Source organism: Crocodylus siamensis, chromosome 8 (assembly GCF_052110815.1).
Source record: "Crocodylus siamensis isolate JL-2025a chromosome 8, ASM5211081v1, whole genome shotgun sequence".
Classification (NCBI taxonomy): Eukaryota; Metazoa; Chordata; order Crocodylia; family Crocodylidae; genus Crocodylus; species Crocodylus siamensis.
Window position 1 is genome coordinate 8,864,992 of NC_143402.1, and position 24,594 is coordinate 8,889,585.

General features: G+C 42.7%; 1 protein-coding gene across 3 annotated transcripts in view; it reads left to right on the plus strand.

The window, feature by feature from the left end:
- Positions 1-977: 977 nt before the first annotated feature.
- The window catches only part of MTM1 (myotubularin 1), a 46,999-nt gene continuing 23,382 nt past the window's right edge, over positions 978-24,594 (plus strand). Inside the window, exons 1-5 of one of the 3 annotated variants that reach the window (XM_090060243.1) lie at positions 978-1,061; positions 19,437-19,508; positions 20,219-20,291; positions 21,826-21,920; positions 23,710-23,820. In XM_090060243.1, the coding sequence (XP_089916369.1) occupies positions 19,446-19,508; positions 20,219-20,291; positions 21,826-21,920; positions 23,710-23,820 (342 nt within the window). In that variant the 5' untranslated portion in view covers positions 978-1,061; positions 19,437-19,445. Of the gene's footprint in view, positions 1,062-1,241; positions 1,345-1,420; positions 1,450-19,436; positions 19,509-20,218; positions 20,292-21,825; positions 21,921-23,709; positions 23,821-24,594 lie in introns of those variants that run through there. The other 2 variants (XM_090060244.1, XM_090060242.1) reach the window with 2 other exon arrangements.

Genomic DNA, 24,594 nt, shown 5'->3' on the forward strand with positions numbered 1-24,594 from the left:
CAGCGCGGGCCGTGTCACGGGGACCCTGAGGAGCGGTGCCAGTGGAAAGGGATGGACAGAGTCAGGCCTTAGCAGATACAGCTCCGCGCGTCGCTGCCCGCCATGGCGGTCCGCAGCGGGGCTGGGGCTTGACCGTGTTATCCGGCTTATCCCCACCCCAAGATCTGGTGGCCCATCGCTACGTGGGAACGCGGCCTCCGTCCTCTCTCGCTTGCCCCAGCGGGGCGTCGTGACAGAGGCCGGTTGCCCCGGTCGTCACGGCTCTGCGGCCCTCGGCGCCGCGGCACCAGGCGGGAGACACTCGGGTTCGGGCCCCTGGGCGACTGGGCGACTGCATCGGCCGGCTGCGGCCCGCCAGCCTGCGCGCGGCCCAGCGCTGCGGCCCGCCGCCCTTCGGTTATGGCTGGGGCGTGCTCTGTTGGGGAAGGGGCTTGTGCTAGTGCAAGAGGGAAGGGGGGTCATGCTGGTGCAAAGGGGGGTCATGTTGCAAGGGGGAAGGGGGGTTATGTTGGGGCAAGGGAGTTGTGCTGGTGCAAAGGGGCTTGTATTAGTGCGAAGGGTGTCATGCTGGTGCAAAGGGGGGTTGTTTTAGTGCAAGGGGAAAGGGGCTTGTGTTGGTGCAAAGGGGAAAGGGGGCTTGGTGCACGGGGGTGTAGTATTGGGGCGCGAGAGCGGGGGGGGGCAAGTTGCCCCGCGGTGACAACACCCCCCCGCCGCGGGCACTCAGAGGCCCACCCCGGCCACGTGACCCAGGCTGCCAGGACCACATCTCCCAGCATGCCCCGCAAACCTCCCTCCGACTCCACCTCCCCCGCGCGACGGCCGATTCCATCTCCCGTCGTCCCCAGCGCGGCGGCAGCAGCCTCCATCTCCCGGCGTGCCCCAGGCTGCGCGGACTTCATCTCCCGGCGTGGCTCGCGCAGCGGCGGACTTCATGTCCCGGCATGCCCCGCGGCGGCCCAGCCTTGGCACCGGGAGGGGGCGCGGCGCGTCCCTGCCCGTCACGTGACCGGTGAAGTTGGCCGTGAGGGGAGCGGCGGCGGTGGCGGCCCCACAGCGCGGTGAGTCCGGCCCGGCCCCCCCGTCCTCCCCCCCTGCGCAGCGGTGCCGGGTCTGAACCGTGCCGTGACCGCGCTGGGACCTCCCAATGACCGTTTTGGAGGAGAAACGGTCGCATGCTTAAAAATATGCAAATCAGTTTGCAAATAAGTCTTTCTGTGACTCGATCTTGCTCCCTCCAGGCCGCTAACGAGGGACCGGGGTCTGGGCTGCCCGAGTTGACGTGTTTCTTTACTTCGAGGCTGGCCGTCGCAAGGAAGCGCAGCCAGCAAACATCAAAATTGGGTAAAACTGTGAGCGACTTGGGTTTTGCATCTGTCAGCAGCCTCCAGAAGTATCGCATGTTTCGAACGCTTTCACCATAACGGAGCAAGGGTTGAAACGATGATGGTACGAATACGGTGAAAGTCATTGGCACCAGGGGTCCAGCCACGAAAACGTGGAGGCAGGCATGACGTGGTCGTGCCAAGGCATTTTGGAAGGAAATCGGGACAAGAAACGTTCCCGTCTCCATGGGGTTGGTCTGGTGGGGTGTGCGGCGGGTATGCGTCCAGCTTTTCAGTATGGCCTTCCTCCTTGTTGTCTAGACGATGAGACGTCTGGGGCAGTCGGGGTAGGGGGGTGGTCCTCCCTCGGGTTGGTCGAGGCGACCTCCCCAGCCCCGCCGCTCTCAACTTTGTTAGGTAGCAAGTCCTCTTTCCTCTTTCATATGGCATCAGGTATCTGCATCTGAATTGATGGCTGCTGTGTGGTATTACTGCTCAACGTGCAGATTTTGTCTATGCATTTGTAGAGAATCGCAGCATTTGATTCGGAGCCGTGCTGTTTGGGTGCCGCCGCATTCACGCAGGGGCTGTCCAAGAGGGTCATTTAACGAAGTGCGTCTTGCGGTGCCCACATCCAGGTTTCGCTGTGCTCAGCTCATGGATGACTGGTGCCTCTCAAGTTTGGGGGGGCACCAGATCGGCGAAACCGGAAGTGCACTTCTGGTTTTGCAGCTCGGGGTGCCAACCTCAGGGGTCGCACGTGCACCCTGTATGCGTTGCCAGTGGTTCAGCTTGACCCGCGCTTATCTGTCAAGGTTGTACCTGATGGGGACCTCATTTAGTGTTGTTATAAAAAACTGCTGGGATAGATATGACTTCCCAGTGGTCAGCCTGCTGCATTGCTGTCTGTCAGTTTGGTTCAGTATCCCCAATCTCTTCCAGGAGCTTGTGGAGTTCACATGCAAATGGTTTATGACTTTTGAGCCTCCTAAGCCTCCATCTGTCTTCAGTTAACAGGTGATGTGGAGCAGGTGACTTTTGTCATCTCTAGCCTCTGTTGCCATGAGTGATGTTGTTACTCCTGACATGGTGCAGATGTGTGGGACTCTATATGTTGCTTTGTCTTAAAGAACCCAAATTCTGCTTGTTCCGTTTTTTTTCCTCATACTAGGTTCCTCAGAATTGCAGAGAAGGGACCTCCAAAAGCCATGTAGCTCAGCCCTCTGCTTCTGAGGCAGGACCAATCCCTATCCAAACCATCCAAGAAAAACCATGATCTTAGATAATGCCTTCCCTACCAGACTTGTAACAGTGTGGGTTTTTTTTTTTCCTGTGTTCTTGGTTTGGTCCAAAGTTCCCCAAAACAGTTTGTTGCATATATTTCTGGAGAGAAAGCACGTGACAGATGTAGATCATCTTGGGGTTTTGGGGGGGTTTTTTTGCACTCTTGTGCTTAAATATGTAGCATTACTGTGAATGTAGTATACAGTATATGTTCTATTTTCTAATATTCTAATAGAAAATAGTTTATATAATGTATACCACATTCAGTATATACAACACAATTTAGAATTGTCCATCTTGGAGCTCCAGGTTGGAAGATGCTTCATCTTCCCATATGGATATTGTTCTCCAGTAACACTTTGGTTTCTTATCCTACATTAACATGTCTGCCACTTTCAGCCTGCTTTTCCTCTGATGCTTCTCACCTTGACATTTTTATAATAATAACTAGGACATATTTTGGCAGCAGTAACAATGTATGCCTTTCCCTACCTCTTGTATTCTAGTCTAGACCCAATTATAGTACAAAAGGCAAGTGCTTCTGACATGTATTTCATGGAAAGAATGGAATATATTACATATTGTGAAACTAAACATGTCTTCGCAGAAGCCAAAGACTACCTGAGTCTTAAGGTGCAGCAACTGGTGAAGTTTCTCCATCAAATTTGTTGGTCCTCCTATAGCCAGCCTCATTGGGTAAGACTTCGGTTTTAGAAGATAATCTAGCCAGTTGTCCCTCCTCTCAGTCACCCCTGTTGACAGGGTATGTATTGAAGGAGCTGGGTATAGCATGACGAAGAAAGTGAAGTGAAGGAATTCTGTATCCAAGTGACTGCATTTCATTGGAAGGCAAGATTAAATTTCCCTTTCCATCTTACCCCAGTCCTTCAGTGAGTGTTTTTTAAATAGGGGGTATAACTCATGGAAATCATAGAAAAGTAGGGTTGAAAGGAACCTCTGGAGGTAATCTAGTTCAATCATCATAAACAAATTCATTGTCTAACCCAGTGGTTCTCAACCTTTTAAGATGTGAGACACCTCCTGGATAGACTTGAGGTATCCCTTGGGACTGTCAGCTTAGTTTTCACTCATTTTTATGCAGATTAAAAAAAACCAAAAACAGCAGTTTTTCTGAGTACTTTGTAGTAGAAAGACAACAACTGTACATTTCTATTGGAGATTGAGTCTATTGGGTTTATATTGTGGATCAAGTTTGCAAATCTAAGAGTGCTAAAATTATGGGGTACCTTGGTTGGCCATCACTGGTCTAACCTATTAGCAAAACTACACAGTTGTCTTGCAGGTGCATCAGGGCTAACACACTAACCTGCCTCAGGTAAAGCAGGCAGCCAACATCTAGCTGCAAGTAAGGTTGTTAAAATATGCTTGGGAGATCCAAGGAAGAGGGCCACAGCCCCCACTACAGAAGAAAGAACCGCCCCCCCCCCAAATCCACACCAGTCTGACCAGGAGATGAAATTCCTTTCTGACCCCAGATGTCCCTCCTTGCAGTCACACGATAGCCACAAGACCCTTTAGCCAGGAATCCCCAGATTCTAGTCCCAGCTGAAGCATTGGCATACCCCAGTCAAAATACCCAGTTGCAGGGTTGCAGCCAACCCCAATATTTCTGAGGAAAGCAACCCCCCCTACCCCACCCCGATTCCTAATGCAGGTAGTGGCAGGAGGGAGGAAAAAAAATCCTTCCTGGCTTCATGTGGCAGCCAGGAAACCCAGAAGCATGGGCAATACCCTTAGTAGAACATAGGCATACCAACTACTCCTAGATCACTGCTTATCCAACCTCTTCTTGAACACCTCCCTCAGACTGTCTAGGGAAGTTGTGGAATTAACCACTATTTCACTATCTCACTCTTCCAACAGGGAAGAGAAATTTCCTGATATTTAATCTAAGCCTGCTTTGCTGCAACTTCAAGCTCTTGGTCAGCTCTCTACAGCAGGAGAGAAAAAGCATTTTCTCTCTATAGATTCCTGCAGATTTTTGAACATTGCTGCCATATCCCCTTAAGTGCCGTTTCTGCAAGCTGAACGTGCCTGTTTCCTTCAGTCTGTCCTCATATGACTTACTTTCCAAACTCTTCATCATTCTTGTCACCTACTTCTGGAAACTCTTCAATTTCTCCATGTCCTTTTTAAAAGGTGGAGCCCAAAACTGAACGTAATACTTCAGGTGAGACCTCACCAGTGCCAAATAATCTAAATCTAAAATAGTGCTGTGCTTATGCTGGCCTGTCGGAGCTTTCAAAATATACCAAAAACGCTAGTGAAGAGGAGGGAAATAAAATGGGGTGATCCTAATGTATGAGTTCTTAGAGCTTCAATTTCCATTTTCAAACAGAATCATCAATTAAATCTTTAGTAATAAAGTGGCGGTGGCCTGGGGAGGTAGGTATATTTCAAGAACAAGCCAGAGAGAGATGCCGAAGACTGTAAATTAAATTTTGAAGCAGTATCTGGTGCCCCTCAGATGATTCTTATCACCTGTCATTTTACAATGTGGGTGACAACATGGGGGGTACAGGGTGAAGAAAAAGATCTGTGGGGGTTTGGAAGGCTATGGATTAACCATGTAGATGTGCTGATGAGTCTATAGGTTAAATAAGTGGTTTTTTGAAATCACTGCATTTCTTCACTGCTTCTTTTGTGCCTCCTAATGCTGCAGGGCATCTTGTGCATGTGTGTGGAAATGTTACCTCAGATATGGGATGTTAAGTAACAGGCTCCTATTTTGCTCATATTGCACCTATCCCGGCCTGCAGGGCAGTGAAGGATGCTTTTTCATCTCAGCAATGTGTAATTTTATGGCAGGGGAATGGGGATCAAAGTTAGAAAGGAGAGACATGTAGAAGGTGAATAAGGAAGAAGTCAGAAAACGCAAAAGCAGCAAAAAAGAGGATGAGGAAAGAAGTGCATAAGAATATGAATGGAAAAAAGTAGTAGCAGTAATTTTCAGGATGTGGTACCAGGGGCATCTGCCAGAGTAGGAAGAGAGGCACTGGAATTGCAGGACTAGATGCTGGTCTCCCTTGGTGTCCAATGTGAAAAGCAAAAGAAATACCAAGATAGCAGGTCAAGATCCATCCTCAAGAACTTACTTTATCGACATTTCTTATGCATACAGTCCCATGGACTCCCTAATCTGTCTTTGGAGTTGTCTCTTTAACAACAATTCTGTTGTTAAGAGACATCTCTCATTCTTACCACAAATGCCACTAATTTTTTTTATATATACTATAATTTGAAATAGGAAGTAGGTAAACAGTTAGACTGTAATGCTGTGATCAAAGAACAAGAATAATCTACCTCCATCAGAGCTCCACAAAAAGGCTAATAACATTTTGCAAATGAGTTTCACTTGAAATTCAGATGGGAATTAGAGATATTGTACATTAGGTGCAGGCTACAAAGGAAAGCCAAAAAGTGGGGAAAGGAGGAAAATTCAGGAGAAAAAGATTCCTTTTATGTAATAGTTTAAGATCTTTTTAAATTTTGTTGTATGGTTTTTTTGTTTTTGTTTTTTTTTAATGAGTTTCATTCACTTTTCACCTGGTTTCCAGCAGCAAACTGCAGGATCTTGGTGTATTTGTTTTTTATTTTTAAACGCAGATAAAGCAGCAGCTTTTAGGGGTTCTGGGTGGCATTGTGAGAGTTCTTGGTCCAGTTTTCCAATGAGCACTTTTATATTCCCTTCCATGCTGCCCCTTAGGCATAGGAGCCCCTGTAAAGAAATAAACAGGACACAAAAAAAATAGTACTTGCTTTTCCTTCAAATCTCTCTAAATCGGAATGTGCTGTCATGCCTGTAAATGCTAAAAAATGGTTAGGTAGCTGATACGCCATGACTGCTGCTTATTGCATTAATCATAACCATCTTGCTGTTGTTCAGTCGCTGTTTCTATTCTCCTGTTTTCTCATTTTGTTCAGTACTATTATAAGCTCTTTTGAGCAGGGGTCATTATCTTGTACATGTGTGGTGCATATGAGGGAATTATAGAGACTTGAGGAGTTGGAACCACTGCCAAAAAATGAACATAAAGCTTAATATTCTCCCTTTAAATGATCCAGCTTCTCATTCATCATTACAGGGAGAATTGGCAGTATTAGAAGTATTACTGTACAGTCTTCCTAAAAGAAGCCTGTAAAGATAATCCAGTCTGAGGGAAAAGTTTGCTGTCATAGCTATATCAGCTAGAAAGGTCTCCAAATGTTCTGGAGCTAAGATAATGTTGTGGTATAGAATATACTCCAGGATTAGTGTGCATACTCTGTGAGTTTGTGTCCATCCTTGTTGATTTATATGAGTAAAGATAAATGGATACGAACAATATTAAAATGTTCTGTAGATAGTATGTGCACATTTTCAGTCAAGGCCTGTGCACTTAGAGAGCTTTCAGTGTGAGGGAAGTCAGACTTAACAGGCCACTTCATGCATACTGATCACAGCCTGAATCAAAAAGTCTACTTTAAAAAACCTAAGAGACTTGGAGCTCCAGAAGTAGAACCACTTACTGAACAGAAATGAGGCCCATTTTGCCAGTAGCGACAGACGCATGATTTGATTAATATGTAGGCACTCATTTATTTTTCGCAGACCGCTGATCAGCAGGTCTGTACAGATAGGTTGTGATGATTCAGATGAAAAGGGGAGAGAGATTATCAGTGGTATAGGTTCAGTCTGCACTGAAAAGCTATGGCATATAGAAAAGTGGAAAAAATAATTCCTGGTTGATATAGCAATGCAGGCAAAAACCCTGGTGTGGGTGTAGGTATGCTGCTGGAAAAATACTTCTGTTGGCTTAGCTGTGTCAGTTGGGGAGGTTGTATATCTACAGTGACACCAAAAATGCCTGTCAGCACATGCTGCTTTTGCACTGGCTCTGCCAACATAGCTGTGGATGCAGAGGCTCTGTCATGCTCAGATAAGAGAGCCATGGTTTTGTGACCTAGCTAACATGCTTCCATTTCCTAAATCTGTTAGTTTATGGTCCTTTTTTTTGGCTTGCAAGATCTGAAACTTGACCTTAACTGTAGCAATTGACCAAAGTCTGAGGAAGATGTGTACGTACAAAGTGACAAAAAAGTATAGTGAAGCTTCTAGTTTTTAAAGTAGAGACTGGATTTGAGTTCTTGTATACTCCTAGATGGGGGACTTTATGAAAATATGTATTTGGCTCGTTTTGGGAGGGGAATGAAGAGAAAACAGCCTCTTGAACTCCTTTATGAGTGTGAGAGGATGTAGGAAAAACAAGCAGAAGACTGGCGATGCGCTATCCACAGGAAAGCAAGGGAAATGTGAGCCAGTAAGTGGCACAGAAGCTCATTCAGAGTAGGGATGTTGGGAGAGGAGGAGGAATGGCAGATGTTACCACAATAGAGGCAGGAGTGGCAGCATCTAGTTTGGAGGTGAGGGTGATGTTAGGAGGGCTGTGGAGTCTGCAATAAGTAGTTCTGCCGACAGAACTGTTGGCTCTGGGTGTAAAAGGATGTTTGCAGGGCTCTTGATCTGGATGCAGCTTCTGCCAGCAGATTTTCTGTGGCTTGGGAGAGCTGGTGTGTTTTTGGTTTTAGAAAAACTTGTGCTGCAGGATACACTCTACTAGCAAATCTTGCATTGTAGAAAATAGGGATGTGAACAGTTAATGTGACTGATCGTATTTAACGGATAAGCCCAGTGGTAACAGGTTGTAGCTTAGTGCAGGGTGGGGTGCAGTCTGCCAGGGAAGGGAAGCTACGTGGTGCCCCAGGAGGAATCAAAGGTGGCAGGGCAGGTGTGAGGGAGGAGTGAGGATGGGGAAAGAGGATTAGTACCTATAGTTTGACTCCATAGAGTTGCTTGCAGCCTCCCTGCCTGGAGGTTCATAGAATTTAGCTATGGGGTACTGGTCTCCCTTCTTCCTGCTCCTGCCTCCCTCCCTCCCACTTGCTCTGGGGTTGCCGATTTAATTGTTTAACCATTGTAATTACAACAGGATAGTTTTAAATCTCTATTTACATCCTTAGAAACAAATGGGGGAACTTTTGAATTGAGAATGCTGACCTGCTTCCTCAAAACAGTGAGGCTGTTTCAGTGTTTCACTAGATCGGGCTGGGGTGGGAAATCAGCCCAGCTGGACTGACTTCCTATCCTCAGCACTACATTGAAATGTTTTGACTAGCCTCCTTTTGTTTTGAGACCTGTTTCAAAGCCCTTTGTTTTGTTTCGATTTTGCTGTTTCGACCTCAAAATGAGTCTCAATGAAATGGCCAGTGAAATTTTGCATAGCCCTACTGTGCAGGCAGGGGGAGGAGGGCAATCGGTCTCTCCCAGATGAGATGAAATTTTGTAGCTGGACTTAGGTGGAAACTATGAAGCCCACAAAAAAAAGGATGAATTTTAGCTGAGACCGAGATTGCAAATAGTTTGTCTGCTTACTGTTTACCTTTGGACAATTAATATGTTTGTTATGAAGTAGGTGTTTTGATTCTTTCTAATCAGTTGCTGGTAACTGGCTTGCAGAAGAAAGTGTCAAATCCATTTTTCCTATTGTGAGAATGCAGTTGGAAATGAGGGCTGTTGCCCCAGTCTGACAGAGGACCCTGCTGTGTTTGGAGAAGAGAAGGTGCTGTGCAATCTGTCATTTGAAGCGGGCACTGAGAGGCTACAGAGGGGGTGTAAAATATTTCTCATCCCTTTACAGCTTGATGGGAAAAGAGGGGTTTGTGGCTGGGTAATCCAGTCCAAAGGACAGGGAATTGTGGAGCTGTACTCTGGGGAAAAGTGCGGAGTAAGTGCTTCTGTCTTGAAAAGCATGTCCTTTGAGAAACGAGAGATACCTCACTCCTAAATTATGACAGAAGGGATCTCAAGTTTACTGGGCTGCTCTAAGAATTGATTTAAATGTTTCTTTTACTTGCTTAAAGATATTGTTGTCATGTACCTACCAGACCTGTTCATTTACTTAGTGTTGAGTTTTCTTTTTCATTTGTCACTTGCTTGCTAACCTATAGCAGGTAAGGGCTGGTGCTCTAGCAGGTGAGCATGTTTGTAATGTGCCATAACTCACTGCATAAACTTTAATTCTGTGTTTGTATGATTTTATTTTTTTCAAACATGAAAACTTGAACTTGAACATCATTAATATTCAACTGTGTTGCTTCTAACAGCATTGAAAAAAATGTGTAGACGCTATTTAGTTTGTGCATATGTGCATATAACCCAGATTCACAGTTTAACCTCTTAATGTGGTTTAGTATTTTGTGTTTGGGTGTTTTTTTCCGCTTCCTTTCCTTTTGAAATGCATGTTAAGTGGCTTGTACTTCTGGCAGCAACTTCATTTTGCTGTTCTATTTTATGCTGTATACAAGTGAGTCTGCTTATTTTTCAGCAGCTTCTTTTAAACTTTTTGGTGACGTGTTTTGAAATTTAGCTACCTTATTAAGTGGTGCTTTTTTGAAATTATGGTATGGCTGTCTGTATCGGCATCTGTGTTGAGAGAGACTTGTGGATTTGTTAAAATCATAGATAAAATGGTTTTCTATTTTTTCTGCCTTATGTATTTATTGCTGGATTCTGCTTTCTAGTACTTAATGAATGAGTCTTATCTGAAGTTTTGGGAAAGTGCTTTTCTCACAGAAAAAGTAGAATTCAATCTGCTGTTTGACCTCATTTTGTATCCCTTGTTGTATTTAAATCTGGTTCTAAAGTATTTGATTAAGTTGCCTCACCTGATAATTGATTAGGGGAATGCTTGTAGATAACCCAGACTCGCATAGCACTCTTATATTTATTGATGCTGCTTGCTTTAGTAATCTTTCCAAATATCTTGCTCTATGAAGGTGAGCCTGTTTGCCCTTTAAACCTGACTTCAGTATACATTTTTTTTCTTTGGTAAAAGGTTCATATTGATCAGTCAATAAAAGGGGGAATTTGCAGAATTTTTTCACTTGCTTTTTCTTGTTTGAGTTTAAATAAATCAAATATTTTCTCCATGTAACTGAGCACACTCGATCTTTGCTCCACTGCACATAGAACTTACAGATTTTTTTTTTTTTTTTGGTCCAACATTTAAAAAGAATCTCTTGCCAGATGTGCTGACTTTTAACTTTATGTAGGAGGCAGGAAAGCATGATTTTTCTTACTGCATCTGCAGGTTGTTACTATATTATATAAATATGGTTGCAACCCTTGTAACTCTAAAAAAATTATTACATGAAACTGGCAAGGATTTTTGTGGGTTATCTTTTATCAGACCAACAGCACAGTTGGGATAGGCATAGAGGAGCTTGTTGGAGTTGAGTTTCATAATTTTATAGACAGTAGGGGCTGGAAGGGACGTCATGAGAGTTGCTTGTCAGTGATATTACAACTGTGATGGCCCAGCGAATATGTGAAAGCAAAGATTTTTGTGGGTGGTATCTTTTACTGGACCAACGGCATGAATGCACACCAATAAGTGCTGCCTTTGCACCCCTGCTGCTAAATTTCTGGACCTGTAGGTTGCAGTACCGGCTTGGTGATGGCCACATGCACTGGATCATGCTGGTGCATAGGGTCAGGCTGCAGCTAGATCTTTCTTGTGCATGTGATGTAGCTGGGCAGGTTGCGCAGGGTCACACTGGCTGGATCCAACCCCACATAGGATCAGGCCCATGGACTGGCCCCGCACCATTGGTCTGGCCCACGAGGCTGGAAGGTTGACTACCACTGAGTTAAACTAAGCTTGTCTAAGTCTATCAACCATGCCATCCAATAGGAGACAGCATCCACAAAAATCCTTGCCTCTCATGTGTTTCTTTGACTCTCACTGCTATTCCAATGCTATTTTACATAAAACTGCTTGTCTAATCATTTCCCTTCTGATGTTCTTTGTCTCTCATTTTATTTTATAATTAATCTGTATTTGCCAGTTATAAGCTCAGTGACAAATTACCTAAATTTCTCTGGCTTCATTGTTTGCAGTGTTTTCTAACTGCAAGCAATGTGCAACAAGAAAATCTTGATTTAAATGGACAAAGCTGTGGATCCAGTGCAAATCTTAAATAAGTAACCTGATAATGTGGGAATATGGCTTCTTTCTTGAGAGTTGGGTTAATTCTTTTGCATGCTTCCAGTTGGAATGAAGTAGTCATGTTTTCTGAAAGTGTAAGCAGATCATTCACTATAACCTCTAAGCTCCTGACACTGGTCACAGAAATACTGAGAGGTCTTCAGCTATTGTGTTCTTCTGTGCAAGATGTGATTGTGGGATGTATGGAGAAATCATTTCTTTTCATTCCTTATTCAAAAAAAGAAAAGAGGTCACTACATCAAATGACAACTTGAAATGGCTTTTGCAAAGTAGTTTTCTTGTTTGAATTTATTTATTGGTGGTGGCTTAAAAATATGATTTGGTACCTATAAGAGCGTGCATGTTATCAACAACAATTAACTTTATTCTCAGAACATTTGTAGTATGCTTATGTTAATGTAGCCTCGATTAATTTTAAATTGATGTTGTGGATATATAAATTATCTTTAATTGTGCCCACATAAGAGTTTGTACCAGTGTAACTTAACCAATTAAATATAAGATTTAATTTGATTTGTGCAACCCTTTAGTGGGTTATCAATGTCATATGAACCATAACTTGTTCCTGGACCCTAAATAAACTCCAATAATTTACATTTGATTCATAAATGTCTTTGGAATATTCTTCCCCAGCCTTGTAGGTTCAAAGGAAGTAGGAGTGCTCACTGAAAATCCTACACTTCTGAGCTAATAAGCTTTGTAAAGGAAGTGATGAGGCTTATGTGGAAAGGTGAATACCCCTGTGCTTTGCTTCATCCTCATGGATTTCTGCAAGTCTTCAGGAAGGATAGAAAGAAACAGGAGGGTGGGATGGAATTTTCCTCCCTTTTGTTGACCTTTTTTTTAAAACAATATCAGGGAAACCCTGGGAGTCTTGGGCCTCGTATGGACATTCACTTTCTCTTGGGAGCGTTGCATCTTTCCCAGGAGAAACTGAGAGTGTATAGTTGTTCAGGCTTTTCCTCTCAGAGTAAAAATGACCACTGTAGGAGTAGGAATAACCAGGGTTAAAATCGCTCCCAGAAGAGTTCCTCCTGGGAGAGCAAATGTCTGTACATGCTGTGGCTTCTCTCAGAAGAGAACATAGTTCTCCTGCATTTCTCCCCACCTAGTTGCCTACAACCCATGAGTTTCAATTGGGTTTCTCAAGTCCACTGTTTTGAGAGCCCAAGAAAGCTGTGGACAGAAGTTTAAAGGTACTTAAGTGCCTAGAGTTGGTGTGTGTTTGTGTTAAAATACACTTAAATGTATTTAAAAATCTGTTGTTTTTTGTCTATACATACAGGTCATTAGGAAATTTATTGAGATCCTGTTTCCATGGGACTTTGGAACAGCTAGTATAAGTGCAGTGATTTTCTTTTTTCCCTCCCCCCTTAATGAAAGATTAAGTTCTGAGCAGTGTTTGTTTAAATCAGGGGTGGGCAATTATTTCAGGTGGATGGCTGCTTACTGAGTTTTGGCAAGCCATTGAGGGCTGCATGACAGGCAGCCAGGGCAGATAAATATTACTTTTCTAAATTTTTACGGACCCCACGGGCCAGATAGATGCGGCCTGCCAGGACATTCTGGCCCGCGAGCTGCATTTTGCCCACCCCTGGTTTAAATGCTTTAGTAAGATCATCAGGACAGTGCTCAAACTGTTTAACTCCTCCATACTTGGTAATTCTCATCTGATTCATTTAAAATTCTGAAATAAAACAAGTCTAGTTACCATTTTTTTTAAGGCTATTTTTCATGGATTTGTTTTGAGTGCATGTGTTCAGGTGACATGAGTAATAAAGTCACTCTTATGCTGGGAATTTATTTTGCATACTTCTTCCTATGGAGTGGCTGCTATTGCTCCATAATAATTAGAAACTGTTCTCTAATAGTTCAGTAGTTACTGAAACTATTTTAAGACTGATGAAATAAAGCTTTAGACTCTGCAGCAGTATTACTTTGGCAGTTTGCCAGAACCAATGCTTTGGTGTTCTGACAGAAAAAAGAAATTGGTGTTTTAAAAGGAAATGTTTAATGATGGATTAAAAAAACCCCAACCCTTTCCTGACAATGAGTTGGTTTTTCCAGTGTTAGAAAAGAACATACAGCGTGCTTCCTGCACTGGCAGGTACTGTCAATGAGAACTTGATCTTCTCAACCATTGCCTATAGATCTTAATTTAGAATTTTGTTTGTTGCCTTATTACTCCATTAAGTTTCAGGTAAAGTTTAATTACTTGACTTGAGTTTCCTTATAAAGCAAGGGAAATAACAGGTGTGCATTATATTTGTCTTCCCTGGATAAGCTAAAATAAACAACTTGGTTGACTTCCAACACAAAAGTTGGGTGGTAAGAAAAGGACTTTGCCAGGTAGTATTTTGGATGTTTTAATGATGTATGTGAGAGCTGTACAGCTTCTAAGTGGCTGGGTTTGCATGCCCCGTGGGTTATCCCAGTGGGAGTCGTGGGCCCTCAGGCCATTTGCTCTATGGACGCTACTACCCTCCCTCCCTCCACTCCCATTGTACCATGTACCCAGAGACCCCCTCTCCATGCCCAGTGTTGCAGCACATACCTGCATGGGTGCCCCCCGGATTTGGCACCGCACATTTTGTGGCCCAAGCCTCACCCCAAGCTGCCCATGCCATACCGTGTTGTGCCACACTGTTCCTTGCAGTGAGCTCAGAAAGTAGAAGCCAGAGGAGTGGCTATTACTGAAGGTGGGCTCCTACCTGACCACCACTCCAGGAACTGCAACTTAACCTGTTCTAGGCTGCACATGTCCCATGAACACCAGGTAGACAGCCTGATGTATGTGGTAGCTTCCCAAAAAAATAAAAAAGACGACGACATTGAACTAAACTCTTTTTGACAGTAAATTCTTATTTTGTAGGCTTAGAAGAAATGGTACAAACTGAATTTGTAACGGTAGGAAAGCTGATGAGCAGGGATCCTGGTTTTCTCCATTTAAAAATTGCAAATTCTCTGATTTTAAAAACCCCAAAATGCCTCACTCTCCAACCACATCCCCACCCTGGACCTTGCCAGTGCCCCTCACTTTCTACCCACACCTCCCTGTCCCCCAGCCCTGCTGGAGGGGGGCCATGGACTTGGATGCATCCCCAGCAGTGCCTGAGCCTTGGCTGCTGCCTGCGGGAGGTGTTGGCTGTTCCCCCCCATAGGCAGCATGGCTGAAGCAGAGCCCATGGTGGGAGGAGGTAGGTCCAGGCTCTGGACTTGGGCTCCCCATCCTGCTGCCCTCCACCCAGGACCTCCGTGGCCCAGTGGGTAGGACCCGGTGTAGCAGGGCAGAGCAGGGCATGGAAACTTGACACCCCATGCTGCGTAGGGGGTGCATATGGGTGCACGTGCACCCCCCGAGTGTGGCAGTGCACCCCCTCCACTGAGCTGTGGAGGCCTCTGGGGGAGGGCAGCCGGGCAGAGAGCCCTGAGCCACAGTGGGCAGCCTACACTTGCCCTATGTACAAATCTAGAGGGCATGTGCCCCCCATTGCCCTCTGTCCCCCCCCCCCCCCCCCCCCCCCCGAAGTGCTCGCCCTAGCAGCAGGGAGCCAGGCCTCCCCCAGCTCAGACAAGCTGCCCATGGCTCTGTTCTGCTCCCTGCCTGGGCCCTGTGGCCATATATTCTTGCTCCGGTCCTGGGCCCCAAACCTTATGCCCCACCCGGGCTGAGCAGCATCCCAGCTTCGTTCCTGCCCAGCTCCCTCCCTTCCTCCCTCACTAGGGGAGTCACAATTCTCACCCCCTGCCCCAATAGACTTGCCTGTAAGAGCTGCTCTCCCACCTGCCTGGTAGCCATGTGCGTGTGTACACGTGCACATGGTGCCCCCTGCCTGAGCACTTTCCTCTTGCTCCCCCCAGCCCCTTGCAGGCTGGAACTCTGCCAACCTACAAGGGGAAATGCATTTCCCACATTTTTTCTTTAAAATGAGAAGGTCTGGGTTTTACTGTGTTTTTTCCATGGCAAAAAGAAAACCCAGATCCCTGCTGATGAGACATTCCAATTTTGTTGTGTAATTCTTAGAACTTTTTTTCCTTGTTTTTATATCTTCTGAAATATAGGACGTTCAGGCAAAAGGATATCATAGTTAAGATATCTAGAGAAATGAGGCTAATGACGTACTGAGCAGCACGCTTTCTGAAGTGCTTGTGCAGTGTATTTTTTACTTTTTAGCAAACAAACTAGATTTTTAGAGCACCCTATAATAGAGCAAAAATAAATGACAAGTGCTGGATGGGATAAAAACAGAATGTTATTTTGCATTGCTGTCTGGGCAAGTTTAAAAACAAAGGTATGTTGCAAGTTCTATGGATTTCTTTCCGTTGAGTTGACCCTTTGCATAAATATTCCGTACAATTTTAGTCGGTACTTCCTGTATGTTCTGCGACTTGGATGACTGGGTTTGGACCCTGTAGCCTGACCTGTAGAGTTACAACCTGATCAATATTCAGAAACTATGGGATATGGGGGTGGAGAATATAGTCTGTCCAAAGAAGGCAATTCAACAGTTTAGGATTCCTTCATTCAGTTATAGCTGTGCCACTGGCTCAGGTCATACCAATAGTGCAGTTAGAGGTGTGATTGCAACACGTATAGCCCACATACCCAAGCAACCTTTAATTTTGCAGCTTGGGTACAATAGTCATCAAGCCAGAGTGACCTCGACCTTGTTATAGGCTAGGGCAGGGGTGGGCAAAACACAGCCCATGGGCTGGATGTGACCCACGGTGGGTCCCTCATTCACCTGGCCCAAGCACAGTCTGGCTGTGGCGCACCCTGCCACACACAGGGCATGCAGCGGGACTGAGGTGGCTCTGCAGCTGGACTTCCTTTCTCTGGCAGGGGTGAGTCCACACATCCCACAAACACTGGCCCCACTTGCACCCTCTCCAACACCTCCACCACACATCTGCTTGCCTTTGAGGGGAGCCCTGCTCTCTACGCACCTCTCCATGCACACCCCCATCTACCCTCCCCCTCCACACACCCCGCAAACCCCATACCCACCCAGCCACACCCCCATGCACCTTCCCCCACATCCACATGCATACCCCCACCCCCCCCACACTCCCCTACAATATCTGAGAGTAAGACTTCATTTTGAGCTATTATGCAATCACCTCTATATATACCACACAAACGCACAAATCAGGACAAAAATATTTTTAAAAATAAATTAAAATATACAATTGTCAGTGTTTCATTTTTAGTATATAATTTGGGTTTTATTTCCAGTTCCAAGATGGCAGTGCCCATCCCAAGAGGAGTACTTCTGGGGGAAAGGGGAGGGACTTCTGGTGGCAAAGGTCAGGGATTAGGGGGTGGAACGTCCAGTCTGGAGATGGTGACCGGGGGGCAGGGCACGGCACCTGTCAAGGGCAGGCCTTGCAGCCTTTGACAGCTCGCCAAAACCCACTAAGCGGCCCTCCACTCTGGGCTAGGGAAGTACTTGAGAGCCTGGTGATCTTGTACAGCCTATACTGCAGCCCATTCAGCTGTGGCTTGACTGCTGTTGATACCTGAACGCTATAGTTTTCGTTTTGCTAGTATGTCCAACATATGCTGCACTCGCATCCTCACATGCAGGGTACACATTATCCATTTTTTGTAACTCTGTTCTCCGTTCTACTAGGACATTTATTTTTATTTTTTTAAAATGTGTTTCCACAAAAGGATATTTAAAAAAAATGAATATTTCAGTAAATATACCTGAATATTAATGAATATATGGTGACTGAATACTTTCACATTATTCTAATTAAAACAGAACTTAAACCAAGAACAAATACAAAAAAACTCTTCAATGTAAAGGACAGCTTCAGCATTCAAAGAAATTAATTCCTCAGCCACTTGAATATTTGGTGTTCAGATACACACAGGTGACACAAGTTAGTATTACAACCAAGGAAAACATTACATTTGTTCAGAATTTCCTGTACTCTGAAAGATGCAGTGGAAAAATTGTTGTTTTTTCGTCTGAGCCTATAAAATTGATAAAACTAGATTCCCTATTGCTATGTGTAGAGGATCCTTTTAATATAAGTAGCAGAAAGGGGATACCACAATTCAAGTGACTGCATATGAAATATGGCAAAAGCACTAGTTGCTGTTTGGGACTCCATGAGTTGTGTTTTAAAGCAAAGCAGTTTCTTGAGTGCAAAAATAAGGATTATTTTGAATTCTAGTGAAAATCAAAGCTACATTCAGCTAGCTGAGCTCAAGCTCCTAAGCTGCAATAAAGGTAAATTTTTGGGAAAGTTTAGCCTGAAAAAGATCTAGACAGGAAGTGATGCTTCAGTATGACGGTCAGCCTAGCAACTTAATGTGCTGCATCACAAATTCTTTATTGCTCATGTTTCCAGTTGGAATATAAATAGATTTGTGCTATTCTCTAAAGGGGTGTTTCTGCTTTCTGCTATATTTGCTAGGCTGGGTCATGGTAGGATATCAGAAGCAGGCATAAGTAAATTGAATATCGGGATATTCGCATTTGCCTTGCTGTTATGCACTCATTACACAGACCAGCTACAAAATAGAAATTATAAAAAAAACCTCCCTAACACTGCAACACTTCCTTGAACAACCCAGGGGTTTCAGAGCAAGTTTGGTTTCACAGTTCAAGATGGTTGTTAGTACTGCTGCTGTCTGTTCATACTGTTGTGTAGGAGCAAAGGTAGACTCACCACTTGGTACATTGTATACAGAGAGATTTACAAAATTCTGCAGGAAAAAGGCAATGGTGCTTATTCCTAAATGTAGTCTTTTCAGTTAGGATTGCAGTAAGAAAGATCTTGCACTTCTTGTTGGTTTAAATCAAGTGGCACCACAGAACTTTTCACAAGGCTGCTGCGAATCAGTAAGTGAAGAGTGTCCTACTAATGAAAAGGAAATATAACTGGCAGTCATTTCTGGAAAACAGAATTATGTCTCTGCTCATAAAGCAAAATCAGCAAATGGACTGAAGCTTGCTTGCTTGCTAATTAGGAATGGTGTAGTTTAATTAAAAGCAGCTTTTTGAACTTGGAATAAAAAACTGCCTCTTCATTTCAATACATCAAGGCTATAGAGATCAAGAAAGTGGTAGCAACGCCCTCTGCTGTTGGCTTCATTGAAGTTTCATTGTTTAACTCTTAAAAGTGCTTATAAACTCAGATTTTTTTCCCCCAGTCTTCTCACTGTTTCTCTTAGCTTCCCTAAAACTGTTCTGAGTACACTAATGTTACAGTTACAAGCTGTAATTCCTTTTAATTTTGTCAGCATTTTGCCTAAATTAAAGTTTTGGAGTTTTTAATGTAAATAAATATTCTGAGTAAACTGGGTTCCTAAGCTGCATCTGTATGTGGCAGAACTCGTTATTTTAAGTATTATGACTTTTGTTGACTCCAAAACTCCATAGGATTTTAAACATGTAAAACCTAACGTGAAGAATCCCAGTGTGTGATCTGAAGGGGAAGGGGGAAGAGTAGCTGGGGGTGAGACCTGTTGTACTCAGTTGCTTTAAAAATATGATCATCTGAGTAGAGGTGCTGTTCTTCAGTCCCTTCACAGCATCTGATGAAGTAAGCCACTGCTTATGAAAGCTTAAATTTCTCTGATTTAGTCTGTAAAGTACGAATCTACCCTGCTGTATAATTGTGTAAAAGCATTTGATTTTTAGGCATTTCAAAATCTTAACTCCTGTTTTTGCAAACTGGACAGCTGTGTTGTGATGTATCCAATCTAACTGAAATTTGTCTCCAATATCTGCTTTCTCATCAGATCCCCAGTATGGCTTCATCATCAACACCTAAATATAATTCCAACTCCCTGGAAAGCTCCTCAGTGAAAAGGGTGAGTGTCGTTTATTTTTTCACTCTTAAATCGCATGACTTGGGCATTAGCTTTTCATGTTCTTGAGCCCAAAACTGTATTTATCTTGAGTTATACAGTCCAGAGGAAAATTTAATTACTTTATTGTCATAATTTAAATAAATCCATTGTTCAGAGTTGTAAGACTGTGTTCACAGGTTGGTGGATCAAAGGATTTTATCTCAAAGGTTTTGTTTGTTTGGTTTGGTTTGGTTTTTTTTAATCTAGTACCTTACAGTTCTTCCTGGTGTATGTTTACATACTTATTCACTTCTAATATTGGAAAACACTATTTTGTTACTATTTAGCTGGTTTTAAGAAGAAAAATCCCTAGCATAACCAAACAAGTTACATCTAGTTACATATAGCTGGCTCAGTTTGAGAGAGAAACTCCACTATTCAGTTACAAGTTAAGGGCTATATACATACACACCTTGCTCTGTCTTGGTGCTATAGAAATTTATATTCAGATTAAATGTGAAGATTATTTTTAATGTTTCTTTAGTAACACATACAGCCAAAAAACCTTTTACTTTTGTCCTTCTTTCCTTGTATTTTTAACAATTCCTGCCCTTAAAATCCTTTCTTCATTTACTGACTTCTATATTTTTATGAAAGTTTGCACCAGTATGATTTGAAGTGATGGTGCCCAGTGAAGAGCCTTCCAGTTTTGATGCAATTTTTTTCTTTAGACCCCAAAAGATGGAACTAACTGGGAACAAAATGAGGAAATACCTCGTCTACCAGGAGAAACCAGAATTACAGGTATAAGGCTATCATTGAGCCATCTAGAATACTGCATGTTGAAGGGGAAGATGTGTAGATTTACCCTTGCGGTGTTGCAGAATTGGGTTGGGCTACTAGGGAAAGCTTATTTATGGGAAAAATCACTAACATTTTTTTTTAAAGCCAATCAGAGTTATGTAACATGTAATCCAAGGCAAACTCACATGCAAGGAAATGCCCCATTAAGAGTTGCTTATTAATCATAATTTACTGCACATGTAGCACATGTCTGGTGACAAGACTCCCCAGTTTGCTTATGCTTCCAGTAGATAATGAAACACACTGCACATAACACATCAATCTCTCCTATAGTAATGTGCTACCTTGGCAACACTAAGAAGTCAGGATTAGTAAGAGTACACTGGTTAAGTGTGTGGTGTTGTGTTAGAGAAATAGGAGACTGTTAGTTTTGTGTCCCAGTGTGAGGAAGATTAATGTATTGTGTGCAGGGCTGCCTTATCAGTTGGAGACAGACGGCTGCTCTCTGTGGAGTCTGCTACTGTCAGTGGAAATGTGCTATGTGGGTGTTCAGGTGCACGTAAGAGGTCTTTCTAGTTTGATGTTCTTTGCTTCAAGGGATGCATTGGATGGGCATTACATATGAGCAACCTTAGCTTTTTTTAAACAAAGCTGTTGTTTATGGGGGATTTCCCGGGTTTCTTAATGTGGGTAAATGAAGTCTGCTGGAGGGGCAACAGGCATAGTCCTCCTGATTTTCCCTATATTGAGGGTACTGTGGAAGGAGTACGGATACTGGATGGGGTTAATGGACCAGGATGTAAGGGCAGAGGAATAAGTAGGGAGAAAAGTATAACTGAATCTTTTTAATGGAAACAGTTATAACAGCTAAAGTAAAACTTCAGAAAAATGTTATAGTAGAATCTCTTTAAGAACAATGTGCTATCTATGTGGGTTCTTTTATGCTGTACAGCAAGGTTTATTAGGGTTGGTACTGCTGTGTTCTAGTGTGTGTTTTGGGGTCTAGCTACTTGCATTATGGTCTGATTTATGACCAGGGTGGGTTTTGTTTTTTAGTTTTGTTCTGGTGAGCGGAACCAAATGGGCTTTGTTGGAAGGAGACTCATTAATGAGTTCCACTAACCTTACAAGAGATCTAGATTTGAACTTGGAAGAAGGCAGCGTGTTGCAAGATTTTAGAATGTTCTCACTGTGAAACTTGAAAGTAGAGCAATTCAGTAGCCATAAGAACAAATTAAGTCAGTCACTTCTCACATAGCCACAAGAAATTTAAAACACAAATGTAAGCATAATTCTGTGGAAATCAGCTAGTAGAATTGGGGCATATATGGAGTCTGAAACTTTCATGGTTTTTTTTTTTTTTGCCCTAGAAGATTGGATTTGAAATGGACAATGTTTTAAATTTATGTGACTAAAGTTTTCCTGCCTGCCAATCTCTCTTCTTATGAGAATAGTTTCTCTTATCTTGCTGTTTACCAATATTGCCCTTTATCTTAAATATTAATTAGAAGTTAATACTGTGTTTCTTTTATAGATAAAGAGGTTATCTACATGTGTCCATTCAATGGTCCCATTAAAGGAAGAGTGTACATCACAAACTATAGGCTCTACTTAAGAAGTGTGGAAACAGTGAGTAATTGTGAAAGTGTTTACACACACATCCGCTCTGCATAACTGGGGATGGCAGTGAGATACAGTTGTCTGTCACCTGACTTCAAACTTGCTTGGGTCTATGCGGTTGCTAATCGGTGGTTGCTTAATTGGCTTACATGAAACAAATTGCTTTCAAAGTAGTCTCGAAGGCGAATCTTAACCAAAATTAACCCCATAAAAAAATAAACCCAATTGCATTTGGTTCCAATTTTGGTCACTTTTCTTATTTCACTCTGTTCAATTTTGGCCCCCTGCCCCACAGAGAGGCATTGATGAAACTGCATGGGAGACTTCAAAGCAGTGTGTAATACTTGAAACAATAATTGCTTTCTCTGCCACTGAGTAATCCTCCAAAAGTAAAAGTTATTCATTTTAACTATTGTTAACATGTGAGTAAATGCACTGAACCTCAGTGACTGGCTTATACTTCTCGGTATTTTTTTGGGTGTGGATAGTAACATAGATGATACAAGAACACTTCCCATGATTAAGCTTGTGATTGAAACGGTTACAATTTTCTACTAAAACAAGATTTTCACTGTAACTACAATTAAGAAGAGAGAAATAGTATGAAAATGGAGTGATTTGAAGACTAGTAACATTTAAGGATAATTAGAATTGTCTTGCCCTATTGAATAGCAGTGGCTCTTATAGAACAGTGGGGGCCAGTCTTTTTGGCAGGCATGCCACAAGGTAAGCCCTGCCCCTTCCAGTAGCACTCTGATTCCCCTTCCCTTGTCCGATCCATTGCTATGATTTCTCCTGTCTGCCACTATTCTTCCTGGTCCCTGCTAGATCTGCAGTGTCAGAAAAGATTGTTGCATGTGGCACTTGTGCTGCAGATTGCCCACCCTTGTTGCAGAAAATATAGGTGGGTGAAGCCGTATAAAATTCATAGGCTGCTCTTTTGCATAACTTGTTATCAACTTTAAGGTTTTAAGTTCTTGAACAGAGATTGTGATCTTACCTGTTTAATTTGATGGTGAAAGCTTGGCAGTATTTAGTACAGAAATGGTGGGTGTGTTGCTCTGCTATGTTAATTTATAAAACAGTATTTTTTTAAACTGTGAATAGAGGAGTAACATTTCTTTAGCGGATTTAATGAAAAGATATTTAGTTTATTTTTCTATCATAAAGATTGTGGTTTAGCCTAGAGTGGTGTTCAATTAATATAGCTAAACAGTTCTAGGGTTTAATAATTATGCGATTTAATTGTAAAAATCTTAATAAATAAAGAGCTACCACCATCAGGTGAAATTCCCTCAGTTTGTGCTTAGTTATGCCTCTGTAAGATGAAAACTATATGTTAGTTTTACTTTTTCTCAAGTATCTGTCCAGCTGTTTATTTTAAAGATTAGGTTGAGCTGCTATGTAGCTTTTTAGTTGACTCTTGTAGGATATACACCTCTGCTAACCTATCTGACAATCTCATCTCACTTTCCTAGTGAATTGCTGTCTGACATGCACATGTTCAGGAGCAAAATTTGGTGAATAGTCTTTCGATAACAATAACTATAGTACACCTGGACAAATTAAAAACATTTTCCTGATTAAACTTCTTGAGAAGTTTTAGTTTCTTAGTTTGTAATTGATATGCAATGATGTAGTGATACTGGAGAAGGGAGGACGTCATCAAGTCGGTGTGGGCTTCACATTGAAAAGTTAAAGCAAGAAACACCTTTTCTTGTCTGTCTTACTTTTAATCGCAACTCAATTCTGTGTGAAACTAAGGTACAATATTTTCATATTTATTTCTTCCCTGCAGGAGTCAGTTGTGATATTGGATGTTCCTTTGGGTGTAATTTCAAGGATTGAAAAAATGGGAGGAGCTTCAAGTAGAGGCGAGAATTCCTATGGACTAGATATAACTTGTAAAGTAAGACTTGCAAGAATTCAATAAAGGGAGATGTCATACTTCTTACTTATGCCCTTCATTTATATTTTCTAGAATTAGATTCAACTGCATTAGATCCAAGAGATTTTTTTTCTTTTTGCTGCTTGCTTGCCTGAATCTGTAGTAGTACAGATTAAATGTACTTAAGGCCCAAATTGCCTTTTTTCCTCATCCTGCAAGAAGAATCTTACAGGCAGCTTTTTTGAATTGTCCAAGAAAAAGGTACTTCTGTTGTGTCCAAATGAGTTGAATAGTGTTTTGTTACATTAGGCAAAAGATTTTGTATTTTGTATAGTTTGGGGCTGGTTGGGCTTTAATCACTCCTTGTACCTATAATTCTTTTATTTTATGGACCCTAAAAGTCAGTTGTCTGTTGTTGTGTATTTTTTAAAAGACCCATCAAGTACCTTTTAAAAAGGGTCACATAGTTACTGTATTGACTTTCATTGACAGTAAAGGGGCCTTTATCTTTAGAGGCATAAACTGACTTGCAAAACTTTTTTTTTTCCCTCTTAAGAATGTTGGCTATACAGAATGCTACAGAAAACATGGGTTTAGGAGGATTTTTTTGCTTTGTGTAAGCCTGGAATGGAATATCTATGCCACAGACTTTGTTCTCAGCAGTTACATGTGCAGATTTCTTAATTTCAATGTTAGTCAAGAGAAAATGGCTGGGGACAATGTAGTCTAGACAGATTGTTGGCAGAGTATTCGCATTGGAAGCACAGAGTAACTCCCAACCCACACGTATTCAGT